The sequence below is a fragment of the Acinonyx jubatus genome, chromosome B4, assembly GCF_027475565.1.
Source record: "Acinonyx jubatus isolate Ajub_Pintada_27869175 chromosome B4, VMU_Ajub_asm_v1.0, whole genome shotgun sequence".
NCBI lineage: Eukaryota > Metazoa > Chordata > Mammalia > Carnivora > Felidae > Acinonyx > Acinonyx jubatus.
In genome coordinates this window covers 22,212,034-22,225,564 of record NC_069387.1, presented here as the reverse complement: position 1 = coordinate 22,225,564, position 13,531 = coordinate 22,212,034, and the positions used below count along the sequence as shown (strand labels likewise).

The window sequence follows — 13,531 nt, the reverse complement described above, 5'->3', positions numbered from 1 at the left end:
GGTCAGAGGAAGAGGGAGACATAGAGTCTGAAACAAGCTCCAGGCTCTGAGCTGTCAGCACAGAGCCTGATGCGGGGCTCGAACCCACGGGCCGCGAGATCATGACCTGAGCCGAAGCCGATGCTTAACCGACTGAGCCACCCAGGCGCCCCAAGGGCTCTTAAAATTTGACTCCAGGTAAATTGGGAACTTTAGCAATTTTTCTTTTTTACAGTCTGTTGAATATTTTCTATGTTTCAACCCCTTCGTAGTATGTAGATGATATGATTCTCATTTTTTCCCTTTGCGAGGCTTGTGCCTAAAGGAGCAGATGCGCCCTGGGCCCCTCCCCAGGTCAGCTTGCAGGGCGGCCTCTCCCACTTTCAGGATTAGATGCCAACCCGCCACCTGCCCGCCTGGAGTCAGGACACAGGCCTCGCTTCTGAAACAGCACCTTGAACCGGCTGTTCTACTACTTCCCTCCCAAGCCGCAATGAGACAAAGACTTTGGAAAGAAGATAAGGCCTAGCTTGCCTCCCTCTGTCTTTAGCATTCTTCCATGGGGTTACAAAGTTATACCATCAGCGAGTTCCAAATCTGGATCTCGTTAACTCAGACCCCCCTCCCCCGCTTTCAGACACACACTCCTGCAGTTAGTTCTCTTTAGTGTTGTGTTTTCCTCTTGAAGGAGTTGATACACGCGAAAAGGCCAGGCGAGGAACACGCCGTTTCCTCGTGCACCCTGTCTGTTATGGGGATGGATGTCCCTTCTCAGAAGGCAAGAGCAAAACAATGGCACTTGTGGAGTTTAACACCAGGAAAACAACTTCGCCTCGTGAAGGAGTTAAACAGTGTTCCTCTGTGCTATAACGGGAAGTATGTAGAATGTATGTAAAATGTCGCATCCATCAGAAAGGCTGACCCTGAAGTTAATGGTCAAGCCAATCACAGTTAGCTGTAGTCCTAAATTTGTCTCCGCCTCCTCTGAGATTTTGCCTTCAGATTTTTTAGTTTCTCCACCGAAGTGGATGTCTCTTGACTCCAAGCTGCCTCGAATCAATCACTCATTATTTCTCTCTCTCTCTCTCTCTCTCTCTTTCCCCTCCTGTATTTTGAAACAAGAAGATGTGCATTATAAACAAGTAAGTGTCACAGGCTTTGGCTCCCACTGTCCTCACTGGGAGAAGTCTGAGCAAAGCAGGGGCAGATGCCTTTACAATTCAGAGAGCTAGCAATGCACTTCAAAGGTTTCGGGATAAAAGGTGTCTGAGTGAGGGCTGCTGTTATTATGGGTGATGAAAAGCAAGGGCCTGCCAGGGGGCTTTGAAATTTCAAGTCAAATACAACCAGCCTAACAAGGAATGCTAAATATGCCCTGTAGAAGGCCTCCTAACAAAGCCATTTGCGAATTCATCCTCACAGCCCAGGCTGCAGTCCTTTCTGGAGAGGACGTGGGCCCCTTAGAGCTGAACCGCATTGTAGTGAAACGAGAGGCTTTCCCTGTGAGCAGAGGCCCCTCCTTTGACTTACTTATCCTGGGAGATCTGAAGGTGTCCCCAGTCCCCCTGCAGTGAGGAAGGCCACAGGGAGCTGGGCCAGGCGGGACACTGGGGTATTGGAGGCGGCCATGCCTTCCGTGCTTGTGGCCAGACCCTCTTCAGACTTCTTGAAAGTAGGATCTGCTGATACTTTCCAACTCAAACACACACACCCATCACCACCACCAGCCACCCTCCCAATGTCACTGGAATGCTTTTCAAATGCAAAAATACATGTGAAAGTTCTGACAATTTCAGGGTAAAGGTTCTTTTTCCCTCTAGAGCCACTATAAGAAAGAACATCAGGGTCTGGGAACGCAGAGGACAAGATTTAGAATGAAAGCACCTTCCTCTTTACCACACGGTTCTTACAGAATGCAGATTCCAATCCGGCCGTGCACTGGCAATGTGACCCCAGGTGAAGGCTCTCTGGAACCTTCATTCTCACTTCTACAAAATAATCAAAATATCTACTTGATATAGCTGTGGTGAGGAGTCACTGAAAAAAATGCTCAGGAAGTTGTCAACTATAAATGATAGAAAGCATCTAGGTACCCTTGTGGAGAGCTGCTCTGTTGAGGGCGGTTCTAGATGGCTGGGCTCCCAGCTATCCAGTAGGGGTCCCTCGGCTTGGGGGGGTCCTATGTGAGAGAAGAGAATACAACCACCCTCTTTCTGTGTCCACCCCGCCTGACATGAGTAAATGGTTACTTCCAATTTCAAACCAGAGGACGTGACATCCTCCGAGGCTGAGCATTACTCCTTTAACCAAAAAGGAGGAAGACCATCAATTTCCAACCTTATTACATCCCGTTCCTCCAAAATACACCACTGTCATTGTAACTTGTGTATAAATGCTTTTCAAAAAATAATCCCTCAAAACGACTTTCAAATATCCCATTACTGGCTGATATATCCAAAAAAAAAAAAAAAAAAAAGTCAGTGCTGAGAATTTCTTTCAAGCATAAGGGAAGACAACAGTGCAGGGGACCCCAAACACTGCACAATTTATGATGGAGAATCCCACATTATGAAGCTAAATCTCTATTCTGCAAGAAGACAGGAACAGTTAAAATGGCGGCAGATTTTAAATTGTAGGGAGAAGCCATGCATGACATTTTTCTCCTTTCCTGCCCTCCTGTTCAGCGCACGACACGTGTGCAAGGAAATAATTAAGCTCCATTTTAAATGAATTATAGAAATTACAGAATTATAGAAACGTGAAATTACAGAGACATGAAAATGATTAAGCAGCATGGGAAAAAATTAGAGGTAAACACCCCATCGTAAGTGAGACCGTGGGGGGAGGGGCGATGATTCTCTGTAGCAAGTCTGGCCGAACTTTTACTTGGATGTCCCCTTGGGGACACACTTTCCAGTTTGAGCTTGTTACCCCCCACAAAATACCAGTGAGACTGGTTACTAAAAAAGGAAAGGCAGGGGCCCCTGGGCGGCTCCGTGGGCTAAGGGCTTGACTCTTGGTTTGGGCTCAGGTCTCGATGTTGCGGCTCGTGAGCCTGAGCCCCGAGTCTGGCTCTGCACTGACAAGGTGGAGTCTGCTTGGGATTCTCTCCCTCCCCCTCTCTCTGCCCCTCCCTGGGTGGCGCACACGTGCGCTCTCTCTCTCTCTCAAAAATAAATAAACTTTAAAAATAAAAAAAAATAAAAGGAAAGGAAAGGAAAGGGAAAGAGGTCAGTGTGGTCACTGAAGACTGACCAATGGGAAAGAGGCCACCTCTGTACAAAGGCCAGTCTGCCGGAGGCTTCCTAAACCTCACGGTTCAAGCCCTCACGGTAAAGCGCAAACGCTTCTGGCCTGCACATGCTCAGGAGACGAGAAAGAAATAGGCCACGTGTCTGGAGGGACACAAAGGACGTGGGCGGCAATGTGCGAGAGGTCTGTGGGCACAGCGCCCAGCACCCAGCCAGGTATCCAAGAGCTGGAAACTCTCCCCACCCTTTCCAATTTTCATGTTCCAAACTGCCCCATTTGGACACAGAGGGCACCGAGGACTGTGGGTAAATAAGTAACATGCTGAAAACCGACTCTGGGGCTAGACGGCCTGGGGTCCAATGCCAACCCCGTTACTTATTATGACTATGTGGTCTTGGTCAAGTAATGTAACGTCTCTGCGCCTCGGTTTCCCCATTTGTAAAACGAGGACCACAGTACATCCACCCCATGGGTTGCTGTGAGAAACTAATACTTGTAAAGCACTTAGAAGGGTGGCTGGCCCATAGTAAGTCCTGTATCAATGTGTCTGTTGCTCTCACGTCTTGTTATTAAGACGCACATCAGTAACACGATCAGGAGCCAGCACTGGGTGTACTGGGGCCGAGTGAAGGAAGAGCCACAGTGCTCCGAGGTTACTAGAATGACGTGGTTTCTGTCGGATGTCCACGACTACTCTGCCTCGGGCAAGGCGGCGAGGAGGGAGGCTTGCCGCAGAGCTCCACTTTTCAGATGGCCACCCCATCTCTGACTCGCCTCCACATTCCTGCCGGCTCCACAACTCAGTGTGTGGAAAGCAAACGACGTATTTCGAAGCAGGCATGCAGTTAGCGTGCACCTTCATATTAACTCTCGCAGTTAACACAGAAAGACACGCGCATGTTTCAGAATGCTGCAAGCATTTGGCTTTGATGGGTTTAAATCGGGGCTTGGGGGAGACAGGGAAAAAGTACAGCCCATCTGGTTTAGTGGCTGATGCCGATTAGAAAGCCACACGCAACGGAATAAAAAGGCAGGAGGTGAGGTGCAACTCAATGCAGAGAAAGAAAAGGAGTACTAACTCGCTGAGATGATTCAATTTTCATCAAGTACCTTTGAATGTCAAGTTCTGCCTGAAGAGAGATCAGCATGCACTGCAAAGCCTGTATAACAGGAGAAAAGGAGAAAAAAAAAGATAGAAAAGAAAAGGGGTGAAAACATGATGAGAAAAAAGAATAGGCTGACCAAAATGGACTGACCATCTATTTGTTCACGATGTAAATGTAGCAGTTAACCCCTGTCCCCCTCAAGGAAGGAGAAAACAGTGACAGTCCCATCCTTACGTTCTAGAAAGAAATGGCGAAAGCAAGCCCCGCCTGGCAACGAGTTTCCCCTAAAACATCTTGCCACAAGCCTATCTAAATTCACTGAGTCATCTGAGAATATGTCACATTGGCCAGTTGTCTCCCAAGGCTGCAGGGAAGCTACGAGAGTTGCCAAACCAGATTGAAATACCTTTCCTAGTCTGAGTGCAGTTTGGTGGTGAGCCCCGCCTGCCATCTTGATTGGGAATGGCCACTTCTCTCAAGACTGGCTTGTGAGCTCAGTGCTCTGCACCTGGGCTCTGCCATGCAGGATGACAAGACTTTCTTGATCACACCCAATGTGAATACTTGCAGGAACAGAAGATCAGGATCACAGCTGAGGGAACAAATTCTGTCCCTGAAATCTGGGTGACCCTGGAGTGTGTGTCTTCAGTTTATTATGCTTCCTGTGCCAGTATTTAAATATTTCAATTCTCACCGATCCACTGATCAATTTTTGGACTTTATTCTTTATGTCTATTTATTTTTGAGAGAGTGAGAGACAGAGTGCAAGCAGGGCAGGGGCAGAGAGAGAGGGAGACATGGAATCCGAAGAGGCTCCAGCTCCGAGCTGTCAGCACAGAGCCCGATGTGGGGCTTGAACTCACAAACTGCGAGATCATGACTTGAGCCAAGGTGAGACGCTCAACCGACTGAGCCACCCAGGCACCCCCGGACAACTTCGTTTTTTAAATAATCACGGTGGAAATACCTTTTTGTCTTTCTAAAAATGAAAATTTCCATAATCCTCATGAGCAGATGACACTCCTGAATCCAGAATCAGCCAGTGAAAACTGAAAGCAGGGTCTCAAAGAAATATCTGACTCCCACGTTCCCAGCAGCATTATTCACAACAGGCCCAAGTGGAAGCAAGGGTCCACCAACAGATGAGCGGATAAACAAAACACGGTGTGTGTACGTGTAATGAAAATTATCTGGCCTCAGAAGGGGAAGAAATTCAGACACACGCTACAACACGCAGGAGCCTTGAGAACATTATAGGAAGTAACATAATCCGCACACAAAAAGACACACGCTGTAAGAGTCCGCTTACATGAGGTACCCAGAGTAGTCAATTGAGTGATACAAAGTAGGATGACGGGTGCCAGCGGCTGGGAGTAGAGGGGGATGGGAAGGTGCTGTTTGATGTGGACAGAGTTTCAGTTTTGCAAAACGAAGAGTGCTGGGGCTGGTTGCACAACATGCACCTAACACCACTGAACTGGTTAAGATGGGGGTCCCTGGGTGGCTCAGTCGGTTGAACGCCTGCCCGACTCATAGTTTCAGCTCAGGTCATGATCTCGCAGTTTTGGGAGTTCGAACCCTGCGTCGGGCTCTGGGCTGACAGCCTGGAGCCTGCTTGGGATTCTCGGTCTCCCTCTCTCTCTGCCCCTGCCCTGCTCATGCTGTCTCTCTCTCACTCTCTCAAACACACACACACACACACACACACTCTCTCTCTCTCTCTCAAAATAAACAAAACTTAAAAAAAAGTGGTTAAGGTGGTAAACTTTGTGTCATGTATATTTTACCACAATTAAAAAGAAAAATTAAAAAAAAAAAACAAAAAAATTGGCCAGTGAGATGTCCTGGCTCGACACCTGCTTGTTACAATTACTGCATGTGCACACAGATGTATCCATATGAATATGACCAAAATATACACGGCCTCTAAACATCGTCATAACTGAATTATATCGTATCTGCGGTCCATACCACCATTATAGATACAGCGATAAGATGTATATATGTGTATTTCTTTTCTTTCTCACTAATTTTATATCATTTAGAAGCTGGTTTCACACATATCAGACACAAATCTCTACAAGGAAAAGAACGTTTGAATACAGAGGGCTACATCCCAAAGCCAAAAGACAGGTCTCTAGGCAAGAACTGTACTAAAATGGTCTATCCAGAATGCATTCAGAAGTGGGGGGGGGGGGGGGGAGGCAAAGAACTCAAAGGGACTTTTAAGAGAACAGGAGAGTGACACCATTAGAAGAGCTATTAGCCAGACTGACCTCATAAAAGCCCTTTCCTAGGTGAATATATTCTCCCTAGGAAGGTGAGGGTTGCTGTAGGGCTTCTGATTCTTTACAGGCTTCATCAACTACGAAAGAAATCTGAAGCAGATCACAAATACTAAAGCCCCGTAGGTGCATGATAAATAAAAGTGCAAGATAAAAACAGGATGATAGATTTGAAGAGCTGCTGTGCACAAGCAAGGAGAAAAGGGTGCAGAAAACCAGAACGTGCATCCGAAGGAGATGGGAAATAAAATGGGCTGAGGGCAGAGAACCCGAGAGAGCCAGCCCCGCACAGCGCGGATGGAGAACAAGAGGGGGGAGGGGAGACCTGTTCCCCAACAACATGGCTGCCAGGAGGGCAGAGACCCCAGCCTCTCTCTGTAGGAGGGCTCTCAGCAGAGGGACCTGCAACAGTAATAACACAATACTTGGACAAAAGGGGGACAAAGAAAGTCGCTAAAGCAGCTGCTTTAGGCAAGGACTGTCTGCAATCCAAGAACGTAGGGGGACAAACACAGGAGTGGTCAAAGGCTTCCAACTTCGAGCAAGTACCAACTCTGCTGGTCATCCTTTCTTGCCCTTACTGCCTGAGGTCGAAGAAACACAGAAGCTGGGAGAGCCGTCCTGCATCAGAGCAGGAAAGGACCCTGGGGTGCCAGAGAGGCAGGAGGCCTTTCTTCAAAGATGCAGTCGGTGGCTCCCACGCAGAAGGGGTTCCAGAAACTGGGCCTGCAGGAACTCGAGCTCTCTAATGGCATCCATTTCCTCAGGATTACAAAATTCGACTCACAGAAAACCTCCTCACTTTTCAGCAGGTTCCATACGTGTGCAAAATGTTTCGGGCTCTATAGGTTCTGAGCCCTACAGAAGGAAGTGTAGAAGGAGAACGGGATTTTATTAGGCCACTCACACACTCCGGTTAAATCAAGTGTGTAGAACTTAGAAGTCTGATTTATAGATTTGACCATAAAACAGAAAATTGTTCCTAAAAAAAGAAATCAGTGTGGGTGGGGAAGGAGCATCTCCGAGTCACTTCAGAGAATTATAATGCGATCAGTAGTTGACGGACATCACGAGGCCACATCAAGATAAGGGAATGTAATGGCAAGGCCCACGACCTCAAGGAAACAGCTGTAGCTGCATCATGATAATGCCATAAAAATTAAACAGAAGGAAATTTTGAGTATTTCAAAGATTCCTAATAAATCCGATGGCATCATAAGAGGAAAATGGTCAAGGGAAACGACACAGGTGGCCGTTCCACTAACTGGTGCTTAAGATGTCTTTGAAAGGCTAAATGCAGCAGGAAGAGAAAGAGGTTCAAAATCTCTTCCTTAAGAATAAAGACAGTGCTGGTGAGCCTGAGAAGGGCAGATCAGGAATAGTAAATATTGAGTATGACAAAGAGAACCAAAAATGAACAACACATACAGTATTTCTAACAGCCTGAATGATGAGCACTATTCATTCTCTTTCTTTTGCTCTGTATCTTCCTGAGCTTTCTAGAATAAAGATAATTACGTAAGAATACGAAAAGAGAAGAATATGGGTGACAGTCACAAAAGGCAAATGTAGGTCCCTAGCGAGTAACAGTGAGAGAAAAACCATAAGGAATTTTGGAGATTTGCCAAAATCAAAAAGCTCGCAAAAGGTTCTGGTTTTATCCAGAAATGGAAGATTTTCTGATACACTTTCCTTCTAGTCAACTTTTGACTATTTAGGAGTAATTGAAGCAGTCTGAAGACTATTGTGGTCAAAGAAAATGTATTCATGAAAAAAAAAATGACAAGATCTAGCGAAAACACGTCCGTATTAGGGGTTCCCCAGAGTTTGTGATTATACAGTAATCACGGAGTTGTCCATTGTACCTTCTTCTAACAAGAAGATCTAATTGCCAGAGTCTTAACTTAGAATTTTCATCATGTTTCTAAATTTACAGACCTGTATTTCCTCTTCCTCCTCTCTTATTGCCAACACCCTTGTTCTTTATTTTACCAATGGAGAATTATCAGTATTAGTTTCCACTTAGTTCCAGATTCAAGGGATGCAAAGTGCTATTCTGATCCAATTTCTGAAAGCCTTCTGTCTTCCTGCTCTTGGAATCACATAGCAGCTATTTAATTCCTGTAAGCCTGACATTCCTTATCTGGAAAGCGAGAACAATAATAGTATTTACTTCACATAGTTGTTATGAGGATCAAATGGGATCAAGGCATGGAAACCAAGAGACACAATTCCTGGCACAGAGTAAGAAGGCAAATGCTAGGAACTTGAAACGCTTATTTAAAAAAAAAACTGCATTCCCCAAAAGATGCTTTACTTACAATAACTAGGAAGTACATATCTAATGCCTTAAAATTTTGCATGTCCTTTCGATTCAGCCATTCTATTTTGAGCAACTGACTTTAAGGAAATCTATAATCTATAATAATCCACAAGCAGGTACGCAATGGAACCCACCAATCTAAGCAACTACTAACAATGATGAAGAAGCAGACTCTGTAACAACACAGAATGAAGGTCACACATATAATGGGTGAGTGAACATTTAACCCAATGTTAATCCATGTGGGTTGTGAGATCATAAGTGATTCTTTTGCTCTTTATCTGTTCTTTCCACTATTTCCAGAATGCACATGTATTACTCTTACATTAAAAATATATGTATATATATATTTTTGAACTTGTGGGGGATTTGGGATTTGAGCTTGCTTTTCTGATTTGTTTTTCCCTCCCCAAAATGAAGCACTGAATATGATATAAACAGCTACAGATGAATTTAAACCAAAATCGGAAAACAAGATTTTACGCATTTGACAGTCTTAAAAATGGGAAGAATAAGATCCTATCTAAATGCACAGCCTTTTTTTTTTAATCACTTGTAAGCTTGCCAACATTTTTTTTCACCTTGACTATGTATCAGTTGCACCACGAGGGGGCGCCGCGAACTTAACGAGTACAGTAAATGCAGCCCCTGGCCTGATGGAAGGAAGCAGCTGAAATCCCGAACTTGAGAGGAAGCAAGACATACTCCACACTGATGGCTTTGAGCCCACCTTCATCTCTTCAAAATGCCTCAGAGTCCCTTAGACAGCTCACTTTGGCTGGAAGTACCCAGTCTGGAAAACTAAAATGGGGCCACCATTTGTGTCATGACAGCAGGAAGAGTTGATTTCTGCAAATCTAATAGATTTAATGAAGCTGCTATTGAACAAATGAAAATTAGTAGCCCCCATAACACAAAACTAAAGAACACAACAAAAGCAAATGCTGCGGAAATCATCTTAGAAGTAATTTGATCCTAAGGACACACAGTTCTACCAGTAACTTGGAGACCAACATAATTTCAGGTTATTTGGGGTAAAAACAAACAAACAAAAAGTTACTCAACTGAGAGACCCAATTGTAACATAATTCTTTTCTGAAAATGTTTAAAACATTAAAGATGGGATAAAATTAGGTAGGCTTTGTGAGACTTTGTGAGTCACGTTCAGTTTTATAATTGATTAACGATAAATTTAAAATACAGGATAAAGTCTCAGGGACTCTCAAGGGTAAACGGACAAAACCAAACAAAAAAAGCTGCCACATCTCAAAAAGAAAAAGATTCAGGGCAAAAATCCTAGGAATTCCGAATTTCCTAAGAATTCCAAGTAATTCTACAGTGAACTTAGGACAGTGATTGGGGGTATCACTCTTGGAAAGATATACGTGGCTGTGAGCCTCCAGTTCAACTCCTAACATCTCAGACCTTGGGCATTTTACCCTGGAAATGCTGCCTTTATGATGTGTCATGTGTGGTTTCCTCATCTTTTCTTTTTTAAAAAATTTTTAAAGTTTGTTTATTTATTTTGAGAGAGAGAGAAACCGAGAAAGTGAGCAGGGGAGGCGCAGAGAGAAGGGGAGAGACAGAATCCCAAGCAGGCTTCGGCACGCGGCTCTAACCCATGAACTGTGAGATCATGACCTGAGCTGAAACCAAGAGTCGGATACTTAACCGACAGAGCCACCCAGGCGCCCCATTTCCTCGTCCTTAAAGTAGTAAAGATAGTAATAATAATATTTGTGTTACTGTTTTCCTGTATGAAATGAGATAGTTTATGAAAAAATGCTAAATCTGTGCCTAGCATATAAAAACGCGGTACCTGGTGTAATAAGAGCCTGAGCAATATTAGGACAGCCACGGCTCTTGTGCTCGTCTGTGGCCAAGGGAAGCGTCTGAACGCCTCTGTGCTTGTGTTGTCATGACTCCAATGGAAATAAGGAGTCTGATGTTTAAAACACCCAACACCAAATACATTCGTCTCTTTCTGCATACAACGGAATGCTGGCTCTCAATAAGATACACAAATGCATCGACTACCTAGTATAAGAGACTGTTGGCTCATTAACAGATCTCAGAGGGCTTTATTCAGAGGTCTTTCCTCCACATTGCTGCTTAACAAAGAAAAAAATGGAAATGAAGTGCCCTGCATAGAGTTATATAAAATGGCTGAGAAGAGGTACCCCAGGTCAGCTCCACAAGGGTGACAAATAACTTGGAACTGCCCCCCTACACACAATCTATGGACATCAGGACGACCAGTTCCTTGAGAATTCTGCCTGGTTTTCTTCCACAGCACTTAAATGCCACCTGATATACTAGATATATCACTTACTTGCTTGTTTCTTCTCTGCGCCCCCTCGCCCCCCATTTAGGCACCAGGAAGGCAGGGATGTCTCCAGTGCTGACTTCACTTCCAGAATGAATAGAAAGGCTGTGAAGGAGGCATTGGTGTTTGGGGAGCCTTGACTTCGGCAGTCTGCTTGACTTGAGGGCTCACCTCCTGGTCTGTAAACTACCTCAGGTCTGAGGGGTTCAGGTGCAAGGAGTTGGCCCAGAAACTCACCCAACGCTCACATCAGCCTCCCCAGCCAACCTGCAGGTCTGTCCCCAGCCACTGCTCATGCTCCATCGAGAGCATTCCAACCCATCACTCTGACTCCCCCGTGCCTTAATGCTTCATGGCTACTCTCACACCTTCTTGAAAGGAGGCAAATGTCTATCTGATACGGAATTTCTGTCTGGCAGCATTTCCCTTCAATTTCCACCAAACCCTTCTCCCCTGGAATACTAAACACAAAAAAGACTCAAAGCTCCTAAGAAAAAAAGAGCTTCTGAACTCCAGATTTCTACTTCTCCCTCATTATGCCAAACCTTTGTAATACAATTCATCCTTGTTCCAGCTGACCCTTGGCTCCGTCAGGCCATCTTCTGACTGGGCCTTGCTTTGGAAGCAGCCTTCTTGCACTTGAGACGTAACTCAAGGTAAGAATTTTAATAGGGAGGAAAGTAGGATAAAAAAATGGGATCATTTAGAAACCATTCGGGAAGGCACCGCATTTCTGATTCTCCCTGTTCTCCCAGAGAAAACAGTCAGAGGCCAGAATCTCTTAGATCTCGACAAACTTCCCCCATAAGCAAGGGGAACCAGACCAGCGGAAGGATGCCTCTGAGCATCTTGTCTTCCCCTACCTAAGATGGGGAAATGCTGGCCTTTTCACACAACATCTATTCTAGAAGTTTCCATAATGGTTGGCAGTGATATAAATGCGATATCTATGGAATAATGGCCAATGCTGTTCTATGAGGGAGACGTGCTCAGTGGTCCAGAGAGCACTGGGCAAAGAGTTGGAGCGTGGGCTCTACAGTCTTTGCTGAGCATTCAATGTAACTTAGACATCTGTCTGGTCCTCAATTCCTGATGTATAAAACGCAGAGTTAGATTCAACCTCTATGGCAGATCTTAGCTTTGGGTTCTCCAAAAGCATATTGCCTCCTAATGTCCTTGGCCACACCAGAGTGCTCCACACACAGTCATTACTGAGGAAGGTCTAGCGTGTAGCTCCATGAGCAGGTGGGAAGACGTTCAGCACTCATTCACTGTCGTCCTCTGAATAAATGACTTAAGCTGACATTAGGCTTTGAATTGGATCCGTTAAACCACTAAGTCTCATTTTCCCCTTTCCAAGATGGCAACGACCATCTTGCCTACCTCACAACGTCACCAAGAAGCGCGAATGAGGTAAATCAGACAAAAGCACTGTTGAGTGTAAAACTCTAATAATAACAGTGCAGTAGTGTTTTTATGACGGAGAGGGAGCTGGAGGCATGCACACACGGACCAGAGTTCCTAGAATGCTTTGCTGCTAAAGCATGAGGTCTGGCTCTGTCCATTCCAGGGATGTTAGACCTTCAACACACAGCCTCAATCCAGGAGCAGAGAAAAATCACAGTGGTGGATGTTGGCACCCCCATCTCCAGCTGGGGGTCTGGGCTGGGAGACTTGCTGACTGGAGGCCCTAAGGTCCACCTGCCTGTGGAGCTGCGACCTCTCCTGACCCCAAGGTAATCGCGGCTTTGATCTCTAGTTCTACGCTGTCGTAGGTATGCTGAGCTCCACAGACTGGGCTCAGCCAACCCACTGGCCCTCATCAGCCCTTATCACCCAAGAGCTCAGTGCTGGAGCCTGGCCTCATTTCCCAGTTTCTGGTTGATCAATTCCCAGAAATAGCCAAGTATATTTTTGGGGTTGAAATTTATTGTGAAAGCTATAAGCTTTATTGGGATAAAAATGTGTTCTGACACAAAAACTATTCTTGACAGTTCCATTTCACTGCTGACATCAATTAAATAAGCAAGTGATGCCATTTCTTAAATTCAAAGATGGATTGATATTATTTAAACAGACAAGGGCCATCATCAGTTGCTAGTCTGTGTGATAAAACATCGTAATTATAATTAATACAACATAACTGGGGCCATAATTACAAATTAGTATTTTTAACATTGCAATTAAGGAAAATAATCTGTAGAGAAGCAAAAAGAAAAAACAACAACCCAGCTACAGCTCTCTGGCATGATTTTGAATC

The 13,531-nt window shown here is 45.0% G+C and overlaps 1 protein-coding gene across 19 annotated transcripts in view; it reads right to left on the bottom strand.

Annotated features, from left to right (window-relative positions):
• Positions 1-13,531, bottom strand: part of KIAA1217 (KIAA1217 ortholog) — a 747,790-nt gene that overhangs the window by 153,267 nt on the left and 580,992 nt on the right. For 10 of the 19 annotated variants that reach the window (XM_053225397.1, XM_053225396.1, XM_027073642.2 and 7 more), the window contains one exon: positions 4,311-4,391. The exons of the other annotated variants lie outside the window; for them this stretch is intronic. In XM_053225397.1, the coding sequence (XP_053081372.1) occupies positions 4,311-4,391 (81 nt within the window). The remainder of the gene's footprint in view (positions 1-4,310; positions 4,392-13,531) is intronic. 19 annotated transcript variants of the gene reach the window in all.